At 41.5% G+C, this 14,125-nt stretch overlaps 1 protein-coding gene across 2 annotated transcripts in view; it reads right to left on the reverse strand.

Annotated features, from left to right (window-relative positions):
* LOC141113204 (probable ATP-dependent RNA helicase DDX60) overlaps nt 1-14,125 on the reverse strand; it is a 477,260-nt gene that overhangs the window by 178,506 nt on the left and 284,629 nt on the right. For both annotated transcript variants that reach the window (XM_073606185.1, XM_073606175.1), the window contains 2 exons: nt 6,708-6,837; nt 6,475-6,627 (listed from right to left, as the gene is read on the reverse strand). In XM_073606185.1, the coding sequence (XP_073462286.1) occupies nt 6,475-6,627; nt 6,708-6,837 (283 nt within the window). The remainder of the gene's footprint in view (nt 1-6,474; nt 6,628-6,707; nt 6,838-14,125) is intronic.

Genomic DNA, 14,125 nt, shown 5'->3' on the forward strand with positions numbered 1-14,125 from the left:
GTGTCCTTGGGGGGATGTAGTGTCTTCTGGTGGTAGCCTTGTATTGGACTTGTCCCTAAGGGGTATATCTGTCTGCAGTTTCAGCCTGGGAGCCTGCCTTAACCCTTGCCACTCCTCCAATGCACTTAAAGTTGGGATGAAGAATATTCTATCCTAAAGAATAATTCTGAAAAGTGGAACAATCTGGTCTGCATTGCAAGAGTCTACAAGTAGAACAATCTTGTCTACAGTCTAAAAATCCCATTAAGGGGCTAGCTTCATTTGATAGCAAAAAGCTGGGAATAATGCTACAAGTGGGTCAATCATTTCTGCATTGCGAGAGTCTAGCAGTCCCCTTAAAGTGCTAGTGTCATTTGATAGGAAATAACTGGGAATAATTCTACAAGTGAGACAAAATTGTCTGTATTGTGAAAGTCTAAACCAGGGGTCTCAAACTGGTGGCCCTCCAGCTGTTGCGGAACTACAAGTCCCATCATACCTCTGCCTGAGGGAGTCATGCTTGTAACTGTCAGCCTTGCAATGCCTCATGGGACTTGTAGTTTTGTAACAGCTGGAAGGCCGCCAGTTTGAGACCCCTGGTCTAAACAGTCCCCTTCAAGGGCTAGCTTCATTTGACAGCTAAGAGCCGTGTTTAGTCTGGCAAAGAGCTCCACTTCTGGGGGGGAGGTTGCTTACTGGCCTTTTCCATATTTGTGCCACCCATATGTATCTTATGGGTACCTGGTTGCTCTTCTTCAGACAGAAAGATAGTTTTGGTCTTGGACTGTTGGACCCTCAGGTCAAGCATTTCAGGCCATGTGAGTCAATCAATCAGTCACCTGAAAGCCTCTGACTGTGCCAGGAGGAATCCTTTGCTCCAGCAACAATAAGCAAGTTCTGCTAGCCAGCGTGGTTCTTACTGTCTCTAGGGACAGCAATTCCAATTCCAGCAGATGTGATTTTAAGAGGAGTACTATTGTTGCTCAGAGGGATGCCTATTTCCAACTCCCAGAGCTGTCTTCTGACATATCTCTGTTTCTACATGGATTAAGATGTCATGCAGCATATACCGTATGTCTGCTGGTTGGGTTCTCGATTCACTCCTCCTCTAGACAGGGATTCCTGTCAAATATACGGAGGGAGTTCTCAGAACCCTGCAAGAGATTGGCTGGCTAGTCTTTCAAAAAGGGTCATGTGACTCCTACGCAAATCCTTGTGTATCTGAGAACTTAATCCATCACAGTTCAGGATGCAAAGTTTTTGCCACTAGAGAATACTGGTGGTAGGATGCTGGGTAATCCTGGCTTTCCTCTCTTCACCTGTAAGCATCTCAATACCTGATGATCAGGACCATGGTCTCTCCCATCCCTACACTGAGGTGTGCTCAATGGAAATTACCTCCTGTCCTGAAAGGGTTTTTGTCTCCAATGTTGATCATGCAAAAAGCCCAGCGATTCATGTCTCGCAAACAGGCAGATAAATCCTTGGGGGCTGGCATGGTAATAAATCTTCTGTGCTGCTGACTTATTGCCAGTGGAACTCCCCTGTCAGGAAGTTGTTTTGCCAGTAGAACTCCCCGGTTGGGAAGTTAGTTTGAACATTCTGGTTTTCTGGCCAACTCTTTCATGCTCCCTTTGCCTTTTGTCACCTTTTTAGTCTCCAGTGAGGCTGAACAACATCACATCACAGTGGTCCGACATCAGGGGGCAGGTCAAAACCTGCAGGGTCAGTCCACTGAGAAGAGGTAGTGATGACTGTGGTCTGGATGGAGTAGAATCTTCCTTATCACTTTTGCGTCTACATGGAATTCCTTGGAAGAATCCATATTGTGTGGCCCAATCGGGCAATATGTGTTTCCTACATCCAGGTCCCTCCAAGTGGATTTTATCTCTGGACAAGATTTCAGAGTGTGATCTGGTAGCATCTCCTTACTGTTATAAGCTGGAAAGTTTTCCCCTAGGGGCCTGGGCCAAACCTTGGTGCTATGTAAGATCAGGAAAGGGCTCATAAACCATATGCTTCCAGTTTAATCCATATACATTTTTTTGGGGGGGGGTCTGTTGCTAAAGACAGTGGAATTTTTGGCAGTAATTCCCTATTGGCCAAACAGGCCTTGGTCCCTGCCTTTGATACCGGGGTATCGGATTGAAGTCCTTTCTCTTCTGCCTGTCTGTCTGATCTGTCTGATCTTCTGTCTTAGAAAGCAATATTCCACCCTTGTTCATCTCTTCCAGTTTCTTATCCTGGAAGGAAGAGACTGATCAGGCTTAGCTGTTGTTTCTCTAAGCAAATATCTATAAATCCTACAACATGATTTGAATAGAGCTTGCTCAGTTTGGACTGCTTTGTTTTCTTTGCTTCAGTCTTCTGGTCAAGTGCTTTCTGGAGTTCAATTGATCCTAAAGCTCTCTTAAAGGGCAGATCTCTGCAGTCCTGGTCACATCCAATGTCTCATGAGTAGAGTATGCCTTACTCATCCAATACTTTGACGGGCGGGCTGCATCTAAGAATTGTAGGAGAGCCAAGACTCTCTAGGTGGGGTTTACTACTTGCTCTGGATTTCCTTCCCAGCTCCAGATCTTTTTGCAGTCCAGCGTGGGTAAACACTGAGCTATGAAGACATGCACTCTAAGGGATGTCTCTTCAGCCAGGAAGTTTGCCAAGATCAAAGCTTTAGGCAAGGAAGGATCCCTTTGGTGACTTACAGCTTACTGGGCATAGTGAGTACCAGTCAGAGATTGACCGCCTGCTGCTCCCGATGGAATCTTTTTCAGTTTTGAGTAAAGTCTGTCATGAAGGCTGCCTTTCTGTGGGTTCTTTTTCCTCAGTCAGGAGGTTTACCGGGATCTGGACCTTGTGCCGAGAGGGATCCTTGTGGCTTTCTGCCCAGTACGGGTAGTGTTACTGGGTGGCAATCTGAGGTGGCTTCGGCATTCTATGAGAACAAAGGATTTGTTCCTCCCATATGCAGGAACACCAAGAATAACTGGTTCCATGCCATGGATATTGGGATGCTTGGAGCATGCTCTCAAGTTACAGCTTTGCTCAGATTTTTAGGATATATTTGTCACTCTCTCTAGCAGAATCAGCGGGGTGGATTTTTCATCCACATTTTTCCTGGATGGGTCATTCCAGCTAGCCATTAGGCTTATAAAGCTTAGGGCTTGGTTCCTACGTAAGCAGTCACCACACACTCATCCAGGAGTGTGTAATCTTTGTGGGCTCCCTGTGAAAGGGGGCCAAGAATAGTTGTAGGAGGATGACATGTCTTCCATTGGCTATGATTGAAACCCTACTTTTCCGACACCCCACCCTTGTTTTTTGGGCTAGTTAGTTTCCAAATGTATGCTGCCATGGAAGTCTGTCAGGAAAACTGGAAATTTACTATCAAAATGCTTACCATAATTTCCCTTTCCTGATGGACTCCATGGCAGCAGGAGTTCCCTCCCAGAGTCATGAGTAGGCTAGGTACGGAATGTGGCCTCTGGCTCAGTCTGAAAATGTATGGGAGTGGGGTCCTATGGGGTAGGAGCGAGGGCGGGGCTACCCAAACGTATGCTGCCATGGAGTCCTTCAGGAAAGGAAAATTACGCTAAGTATTTGATAGTAAATTTTCAGTTTTCCCTGTGTCATTCCATTTTATTACACATAACTTAATTTCTGAACTTATTTGTTTTGATTTCTTTGTATGTATGGATTGCATGGGTTGTTACCAACATGTAGTGAAAATTTCATGTCAATAGCACCTTTAGAAATATATTTACCTAGAAAAAGGGTGACATGTTCAATACTTATTTTCCCTGTATATGCAGTATCTCACAAAAGTGAGTACACCCCTCACATTTTTGTAAATATTTTATTATATATTTTCATGTGACAACACTGAAGAAATTACACTTTGCTACAATGTAAAGTAGTGAGTGTACAGCTTGTATAACAGTGTATATTTGCTGTCTCCTCAAAATAACTCAGCCATTAATGTCTAAACTGCTGGCAACAAAAGTGAGTACACCCCTAAGTGAAAATGTCCAAATTGGGCCCAATTAGCCATTTTCCCTGCCCCGGTGTCATCTGACTCATTAGTGTTACAAGGTCTCAGGTGTGAATGGGAAGCAGATTTGTTAAATTTGGTGTTATCGCTCTCACTCTCTCATACTGGTAACTGGAAGTTCAACATGGAACCTCATGGCATAGAACTCTCTGAGGATCTGAAAAAAAGAATTGTTGCTCTACATAAAGATGGCCTAGGCTTTAAGAAGATTGGCAAGACCCTGAAACTGAGCTGCAGCACGGTTGCCAAGATCATACATCGGTTTAATAGGACAGGTTCCACTCAGAACAGGCCTCGCCATAGTCAACCAAAGAAGTTGAGTGCATGTGCTCAGCGTCATATCCAGAGGTTGTCTTTGGGAAATAGACATATGAGCGCTGCCAGCATTGCTGCAGAGGTTGCAGGAGTGGGGGGGTCAGCCTGTCTGTGCTCAGACCATACGCAGCACACTGCATCAAAATTGGTCTGCATGGCTGTCATTCCAGAAGGAAGCCTCTTCTAAAGATGATACACAAGAAAGCCCTCAAACAGTGTGCTGAAGAAAAGCAGACAAAGAATATGGATTACTGGAACCATGTCCTGTGGTCAGATGAGACCAAGATAAATGTATCTGGTTCAGATGGTGTCAAGCATGTGTGGCGGCAACCAGGTGAGGAGTACAAAGACAAGTGTGCCTTGCCTACAGTCAAGCATGGTAGTGGGAGTGTCATGGTCTGGGGCTGCATGAGTGCTGCCAGTACTGGGGAGTTACAGTTCATTGAGGGAACCATGAATGCCAACATGTACTGTGACATACTGAAGCAGAGCATGATCCCCTCCCTTCAGAGACTGGGCCGCAGGGCAGTATTCCAACATAACTACCCCAAACACACCTCCAAGACAACACTGCCTTGCTAAAGAAGCTGAGGGTAAAGGTGATGGACTGGCCAAGCATGTCTCCAGACCTAAACCCTACTGAGCATCTGTGGGGCATCCTCAAACGGAAGGTGGGGGAGTGCAACGTCTCTAACGTCCACCAGCTCTGTGATGTCATGGAGGAGTGGAAGAGGACTCCAGTGGCAACCTGTGAAGCTCTGGTGAACTCCATGCCCAAGGGGATTAAGGCAGTGCTGGAAAATAATGGTGGCCACACAAAATATTGACACTTTGGGCCCAATTTGGACATTTTCACTTAGGGGTGTACTCACTTTTGTTGCCAGTGGTTTAGACATTAATGGCTGTGTGTTGAGTTATTTTGAGAGGACAGCAAATTTACTGTTCTACAAGCTGTACACTCACTACTTTACATTGTAGCAAAGTGTCATTTTTGTATTACATACAGTGGGGAGGGAAAGTATTCAGACCCCCTTAAATTTTTCACTCTTTGTTATATTGCAGCCATTTGCTAAAATCATTTAAGTTCATTTTTTTTCCTCATTAATGCACACACAGCACCCCATATTGACAGAAAAACACAGAATTGTTGACATTTTTGCAGATTTATTAAAAAAGAAAAACTGAAATATCACATGGTCCTAAGTATTCAGACCCTTTGCTGAATACTGTGTGTGTATATGTATATATGTATATATATATATATATATATATATATATATATATAATATACCATTTCTGTTAGCTGTGACCCTCTGACCTTACCATATGTATCATCACATTCCTTCCTATTTTTGTTTGGCTGACACTGGTTTTAACTAGTACCAGTTAAGACTCTTCAATAAGATAGGCATGTACAGTACATTGGTGTAAGACAAAAGACCATTTGAGATCACTTAGGACTTCAAGGTACAAAGTACCTGAGGAAGAGGACTATCACTTCAAGAAATTTTGAATGAAATTAAAGGCTCCCCTGGATTGGAATGATGCTGTATTTATCAATTTTTTCACCTGTAATAAATCTTTAAACCAAGCTAAGTAAGTTTATTTTATTAGTATACTTTTATGTTGTTTGATTTATTGCAACACATACAGAATACATATCTGAAAGGTTAAACAAAGAAACCTGGAAAAATCAATGTATTCTATTTTTATGTAGATTTTATACAACATAACGTTTTTTTGGAATTGGGGTTGTAAAAGCAACAATCAGGTTCCATAATTTGTTTTAGAAAAAAATGAATGTAAAATTTGAATAGGTCTCTACTGGGCCACCATTCCAAACTGTTTTCACTTTCTTTCCTCCTGTTTGAATGAATCAGCCCCTGTAGGATCCATAAATATCTATTGCTAGGGATTAATATACAAATTCTTAATGTACAACTTACTTATTGATATCATGTGAATGTACAATTCAATGAAATCTCTTTTTATGTCTTGGGTAGTACAATTTAGTGGGATAAATAATAAATCTTTTATGTTCTGGATGTGGTCCACTGCTCCCTTGTGTTTTTTTGGGGGGCATTGGTCAAAATGTCATTCTATATTTTTGACAAGAGTAAAATACTTACTTTAATGTATCCCATTCTGAACAGCATTTCTACAAATGTTCTCCCTTTAGCATCAATTGATCCATGATGGTAACCAATGCCTCTTTTAGAGAGTGGTATAAGAGTAGATGCGTCCCTTGAGTATGTCATTCTTCTATACAGGTTTCCCAATGTCTGCAAAATGTGACATTTACATATAAGCTTAAAACAACACTGACAACGCAAATTGAGTTGTAATCTTATGAAAGCCTTACCTTCTCATCCACAGCCATTTCATCAGCATAGGTACAGTCTGGGGGTGTTTCTTTGAGCTTCTCGATTTTCTGCTTTAATATTTTGTAATTCTCCTGCAGAGTGATCTGAGACTCCTGATCCCTTGTAGTTCTGTAAAAAAAGATCAGAGACCAGGCAAATTTAAATTGTAATTATTATATTTACTCTAGTAAAGAAACCCTTTACACTGTATTTTGTGTAAATGCTTATAATTTCCTTGAAGATTGCTGTACAGCTTTTTACAAATGAGGAATTGGCAAATTTTAGCCTCATGCACTTTAGTTTAAAGCAGTAGTAAAGGCCGCTATGGGTTTTATTTATTTTTTACATTATAATGTGTCTTTCATAATAATGTGTTTTTATGCACAGCAGATTAGTACATTATGGCAGACTTACCTGCTAGAGAAGCCCTCCAGCGCTGCAGTGTGATCATTCCAGTGGGCCCTTGGAGCTTCCATCTTCTTCCAGTCTCCCTTCTGAGTTTTGTGTCTTCACCGGTGCTTGAATGGCTGGGCTGAGATGACATCACTACCCTGCATGCACACTGGAGTCACATCGTAAGGGTATGGGCAGCTCAGTGTACATGACAGGTAGGAGGAAGCTTTTATAAATGATACTGATAGGATCTCTCCTGTCATAAATACCCTACCTGTCAGTAATTAAAAAAAAAATAGATTTACTACCACTTTAACCCCTTCACGTCGACCATATGCAAATATGCGGCCCCACTGGATGGGGCTTTTTTACATGGGGTCGCATATTTGCGTATCTTCCTTTGTGCTGGGAGAGCGCCGGGAGATATGTATTACCATTTACCACCAAATGAAAACCCAATCTGTCCTGAAAAAAATAAGGTATAATCCACCTGGATGCACAAAGTAGTTGTAATATGTACGGTTTTACTAATACATGTCAAAGTTGCAAAATTGGGCGTAGGCATTAAGATTTGTTTTACCCTTAGGCACAAAAAGTTTAGGTAAAGAAGAGAAGAAGGTTGTATTCTTAATTGACTGGAACTTCTTTCATGCTCTCTATACTGAAATGCAAAAAAGGAAGAAGGCATAGGCAGAAATTAAGACCAAGTAATAGTTGCTTCAGAATGTGTACGATCAACTACAAATTGGGCTGATGATTTGCAAAAGCGGTGTGCAACACTTATGCCAAAATAATAGATGCCTTAAATTGGTAGCAAAGGCTTAACTCATAATTCCTAGAAAAAAATAAAACTGCAAGACAATGGCATAATGTGCTAGTATGCATTGCATACTAACACATTATGAAATGCTTACCTTAGAACGAAGCCCTCCAGCGGCAACGCTGACAGGGCTTCCATCTTCACCCAGTCTTCCTTCTGGGTTTGCATGCTCCAGCCGCCTGAGTGGCTGAGCCACGATGATGTCACTGTATGCGGGAGTCACGGCCACAGCACAAAACTCTGAAGGGGTGGCACAGGTATGCGCATGACGTCACCAGCTGCATGCAGTGTAACTATCTCTTAAACAGTGCAAGTTTATTATTTACTGTACCTATAGGTAAGCCTTATTATAACCTTAAAAATAATTTACTACCACTTTAAATAATTGTAAATATACCTTTATGGCAATCAGCTACTTCTACAGGACAAGGGTGCATTTCCCTATGCACCAAAGGCAAACAGTATAAAATGTAACCTTTCTTGAGGACTTTTTTTTCCTATCTAGTGGTTCTATCACTACTGAAAATAAATGAGGTGAGAGTGGGCACCCTTGTCTAGTACCTAGAGACAAAGAAAATGGGTCTGACAGTCTCCCATTGATTCTCATGGAGGCCCTGGGTGTCCTATATAATAGCCTCACCCAGTTACAGAAAATGTTGCCAAAGCCTAAACATCTAAGTACTTCCCATATATAGCACCATTCTATGCTGTCAAATGCTTCAGTGGCATCTAAAGACAGCAAAGCCCTGCTAGTTGAATTGTCAGCAGGAGTTTGAATATTTAAGAAAGTGCATCTTAGATTTACAGCAGTTGAGGAGTTGGGCATAATCCTTGTTTGGCCTGGGTGAATAAAAGATTTAATAACTTTACTATGATTTTAGTAAGTATTTTAATATCTGTATTGAGCAATGATATTGGTCTATAACAGTCCGGGAATAGCAAATCCTCCCCTTTCTTAGGTATAACTATGATTATGGCCTCTGTCATAGATGGAGAAAGACATCCATTCTCAAAAGCGGCATTCAAAGTCTATAACAAGAAAGGCAAGAGTGTCCCACTGTATTGGCTATATACTTCATTGGGGAGGCCATCTAGACCAGGGGCTTTCCCTTTTGGAAGGGATGCCACCGCAGCAGAGGACTTTTTAATAAAATGTAAAAATGAATGTGTGTGTTTGTTCACTTCAAGGGTCTGGGCTTTTATAAAACTCAAAAAGATATCCTTTATGGTCAGTACTGGTCAGAAAAATAAGAGAAAATCTTCCCCTCTGTACTGGTATGCAGCCGCTTTTTATAGCCACATGGGGGGGATTCTTCTCTGGTCTCTTCACAACCAGGTAATCGTGGTCTTTTAAACCCAAAAAAAGTGGAGTCAACCTTGTCCAGTGATGGCAGTTTCTATATGCCTTGTTATAATAGTGGCACAAGACAAAACCTCTTTTAAAAATTATATCAGGCAGTACAGGTAAAACTGAAATAAACCCTCATTATTTGCTAAACTCCTTCAGTATGTATAACTAAGAGTTCAAAATTCCTTGGCTGTAAAAAGTCTCTGAAATAAATTTCTGTACCTATTCCAACCTCATATACTGACCATTAATAGTAAAGTACTGCCATATATCTCAAATTAGAATACCCTCCCCAATAAACCATGTGAAACCCCAAAATAAAATTCCAATATCCCAAAACAAGAAATACCCTACATGTTTGGCTTAAATAATAAGCTTTATCAGGGGTGTCAAACTATAGAACACCAAACATAAAGAAAAGAAACAAAGAAAAAAAGGGGGTCCAAATCATACCCACATGGCAAAAGTAAAATTCCTTCTATTTATAATCTTTTTTAAAGATGGCTGCCACACTAGCAGCATGATGACATCATCACATGCACTACGCGGTGACATCATGATGCACAAGCATCCGTGTTTCTTAGTATCATCATCGCCATCTTCTGGAGGGGAGCAAGAAGGCAGGCTCTCAAAGGAGTCTGCTAATTACACACTGGAGCTAATTATGACCTCTATATGGAGAACATCTAATAAGCAGTCTAATGCCCCGTACACACGATCGGACATTGATCAGACATTCCGACAACAAAATTCTAGGATTTTTTCCGACGGATGTTGGCTCAAACTTGTCTTGCATACACACGGTCACACAAAGTTGTCGGAAAATCCGATCATTCTGAACGCGGTGACGTAAAACACGTATGTCGGGACTATAAATGGGGCAGTAGCCAATAGCTTTCATCTCTTTATTCATTCTGAGCATGCATGGCACTTTGTGCGTCGGATTTGTGTACACACGATCGGAAATTCCGACAACGGATTTTGTTGTCGGAAAATGTTATAGCCTGCTCTCAAACTTTGTGTGTCGGAAAATCCGATGGAAAATGTGTTATGGAGCCTACACACGGTCGGAATTTCCGACAACAAGGTCCTATCACACATTTTCCATCGGATAGTCCGACCCTGTGTACGGGGCATAATAGGAGCAATTCTACATCATTCTCTCAACATACTGTATAGATCTCTGCTTTTGTTTCTAACTTCCTATGTCGCTCCACATTCCAACTGATCACTTAAAAGTTCCCTATTTTTTCTATATCCAAATGCCTTCTCAAAATTATCTATTAATTTACAAACAGTCTATACAAGATAATATGGAGGTTTCAGAGAACACACTGCAAAGCGCACTAATTATGTACAAAGGGAAAATATGTAAAGCCCACATTTAGTCCATGTGGGAAATGTGAATTTAAGTGAAAAAAAAAAACACCTGGCCTCTACTTTTAACAAGCATTTATCGAGGTCCCCTTTTCTTGGTCCCAGTTGGAGTTGTTTAATGAATCAGAATTTTAGAAAGTTTGATTTTCCTCCATGCATTTGCCACATACAGTCAGGTCCATAAATATTGGGACAGCGACACAATTCTAATCTTTTTGGCTCTATACACCACCACAATGGATTTGAAATGAAACAAACAAGATGTGCTTTAACTGCAGACTTTCAGCTTTAATTTGAGAGTATTTACATCCAAATCAGGTGAACGGTGTAGGAATTACAACGGTTTGTATATGTGCCTCCCACTTTTTAAGGGACCAAAAGTAATGGGACAGATTAACAATCATCCATCAATCTTTCACTTTTTAATACTTGATTGCAAATCCCTTGCGATCAATTACAGAATGAAGTCTGGAACGCATAGACATCACCAGATGCTGGGTTTCATCCCTGGTGATGCTCTGCCAGGCCTCTACCGCAACTGGCTTCAGTTCCTGCTTGTTCTTGGAGCATTTCCCCTTCAGTTTTGTCTTCAGCAAGTGAAATGCATGCTCAATCGGATTCAGGTCAGGTGATTGACTTGGCCATTGCATAACATTCCACTTCTTTCCCTTAAAAAACTCTTTGGTTGCTTTCGCAGTATGCTTTGGGTCATTGTCCATCTGCACTGCGAAGCACCGTCCAATGAGTTCTGAAGCATTTTGCTGAATATGAGCAGATAATATTGTCCGAAACACTTCAGAATTCATCCTGCTGCTTTTGTCAGCAGTCATATCATCAATGAATACAAGAGAACCAGTTCCATTGGCAGCCATACATGCTCACGCCATGACACTACCACCACCATGCTTCACTATTGAGTTGGTATGCTTTGGATCATGAGCAGTTCCTTTCTTTCTCCATACTCTTCTCTTCCCATCACTCTGGTACAAGTTGATCTTGGTCTCATCTGTCCATAGAATGTTGTTCCAGAACTGTGAAGGCTTTTTTAGATGTTGTTTGGCAAACTCTAATCTGGCCTTCCTGTTTTTGAGGCTCACCAATGGTTTAGGATAGGGGTGAAATGCTCAGGGTAGAAAATACACTGAAAATTGTGCATGTGCACAGAGAGGAATGTGGCATCAAAGTGTTCTGCAATTGGAGGGCAGGTAGATGAATGAAAGGTTTACTGATTGATGATCACTTGTGACGAGTGCCTGCACAGGCACAGCCACTGATATTAACCCCTCCAGCCCTAGAAGATCACAGCTTTAGTGGATACTGCAGTCAGAAGACTGAGGAGCTTTGAGAGGGTTCGCACTTGAAACCAGCAAACAGTAATGCACAGTAGAGACAGTGGCTGTATGTTCTCTAACAGGAACTGTTACAGGTATCTCTTCTGCGCAGAGAGGATTGAGCAGGCTCCTTCCTGGATTCTACTGTATTTCATATGACAAAGTGAGTCTACAAAGAACATTTGTGAGTCCCAGATTTTAATATTTTTAATAAAGATCACAATGTTTGTTCTATAGCACTATTCTTGCTTAGTAAAAGTGCAATAATATATTACTGGGTTGAAAGTATTCACAGAGCTTCACTTTTTCCACATTATGTTACGTTACAGCCTTATTCCAAAATGAATTAAAATTCTATAAACAACACCCCATAATGACATAGTGAAACAAGTTTGTTTTGCAATCTTAGCAAATTTATTAAAAATAAAACCAATAAAATCACATGTGCATAAACATTCACAGCCTTTGCTCGATGCTTTGTTGAAGCACCTTTGGCACCAATTACAGCTTCAAGTCATTTTGAGTATGATGCTACAAGCTTGGCACACCTATTTTTGGGCAGTTTCTTCTATTCTTCTTTGCAGGACCTCTCAAGCTCCATCAGCTTGGATGGGGAGCATTGCTGCACAGCCATTTTCAGATCTCTCCAGAGATGTAAAATCGGGTTCAAGTCTGGGCTTTGGGTGGGCCACTCAAGAACAATTCTCAGAGTTGTCCCGTAGCCACTTCTTTGTAATCTTGGCTGTGTGCTTAGGGTCGTTGTCCTCTTGGAAGATGAACCTTCGTCTCTGTACATTGCTGCATCCATCTTTCCCTTGATCCTGACTAGTCTCCCAGTTCTTGCCACTGAAAAACTCCCTACAGCTTCCACTACCATGCTTTACTGTAGGGATGGTATTGGTCAGGTGATGAGCGGTGCCTGGTTTCTTCCAGACATGACGCTTGCCATTCAGGCCAAAAATTTCAATCTTTGTTTCATCAGACCAGAGAATTTAGTTTCTCGTGGTCTTAGAGTCCTTCAGGTGCCTTTTGGCAAACTCCAGGCAGGCTATCATGTGCCTTTTATATCTTCCCTCTGGCCACTCTACCATACAGGCCTGATTGGTGCAGTGCTGCAGAGATGGTTTTTCTTCTGGAAGGTTCTCCTCTCTCCACGGAGAAATGCTGGAGCTCTGTGAGAGTGACCTTTGAGTTCTTGGTCACCTCCCTGACTAAGGCTCTTCTCCCCTGATAGCTCAGTTTGGCAGGGGGGCCCGCTCTAGGAAGAGTCCTGGTGGTTCCAAACTTCTTCCATTTACGGATGATAGAGGCCACTGTGCTCATTGGGACCTTCAATGCTGCAGAAATTTTTTCTGTACTCTTTCCCAGATCTGTGCCTCGATACAACCCTATCTCGGACGTCTACAGACAATTCCTTGGACTTTAAGGCTTGGTTTGTGCTCTGAAATGCATTGTTAACTGTGGGACCTTTATATAGACAGGAATTTGCATTTCCAAATTATGTCCAATCAACTGAATTTACCACTGGTGGACTCCAATCAAGTTGTAGAAACATCTCAAGGATGATCAGTGGAAACAGGATGCACCTGAGCTCAATTTTGAGTGTAATGGAAAAGGTTGTGAATAATTTATGTACATGTGATTTTTTTCATTTTTTTTTATGTTTAATAAATTTGCAAAGATTTCAAACAAACTTCTTTCACGTTGTCATTATCGGGTATTGTTAGTAGAATTTTGAGGAAAATAAGGAATTTAATCCATTTTGGAATAAGGCTGTAACATAACAAAATGTGGAAAAAGTAAAGTGCTTTGAATACTTTCTGGATGCACTGTATTTTCCTTCATTTTATAACCTATTCTAGTTGGTTGCTGTGGGTGTTGAAAGATAGGTTTTTTTATAGTTATTTTTAACCGTGAGACTAAAGGGGCTTTAATTATGAAGAGCAGTGTGAAGGAGAAATACAGTCCCAAGAGTGCACTTAGTTCTGCACTCATTTGACCAGATTCAGCTCACATCGGTCAAAAGCCCATTGTTGGCTGATATCGCAGAGCCAGTCCAGGCCCTGCAGGAATCCTGACAATGTCAGGTCTACCCAGATGCCTTACTGGCTGCTGACTCAAGCCTCTGAGCATGCCGTTGAAGCTCAT

Source organism: Aquarana catesbeiana, linkage group LG01 (genome assembly GCF_042186555.1).
Source record: "Aquarana catesbeiana isolate 2022-GZ linkage group LG01, ASM4218655v1, whole genome shotgun sequence".
NCBI lineage: Eukaryota > Metazoa > Chordata > Amphibia > Anura > Ranidae > Aquarana > Aquarana catesbeiana.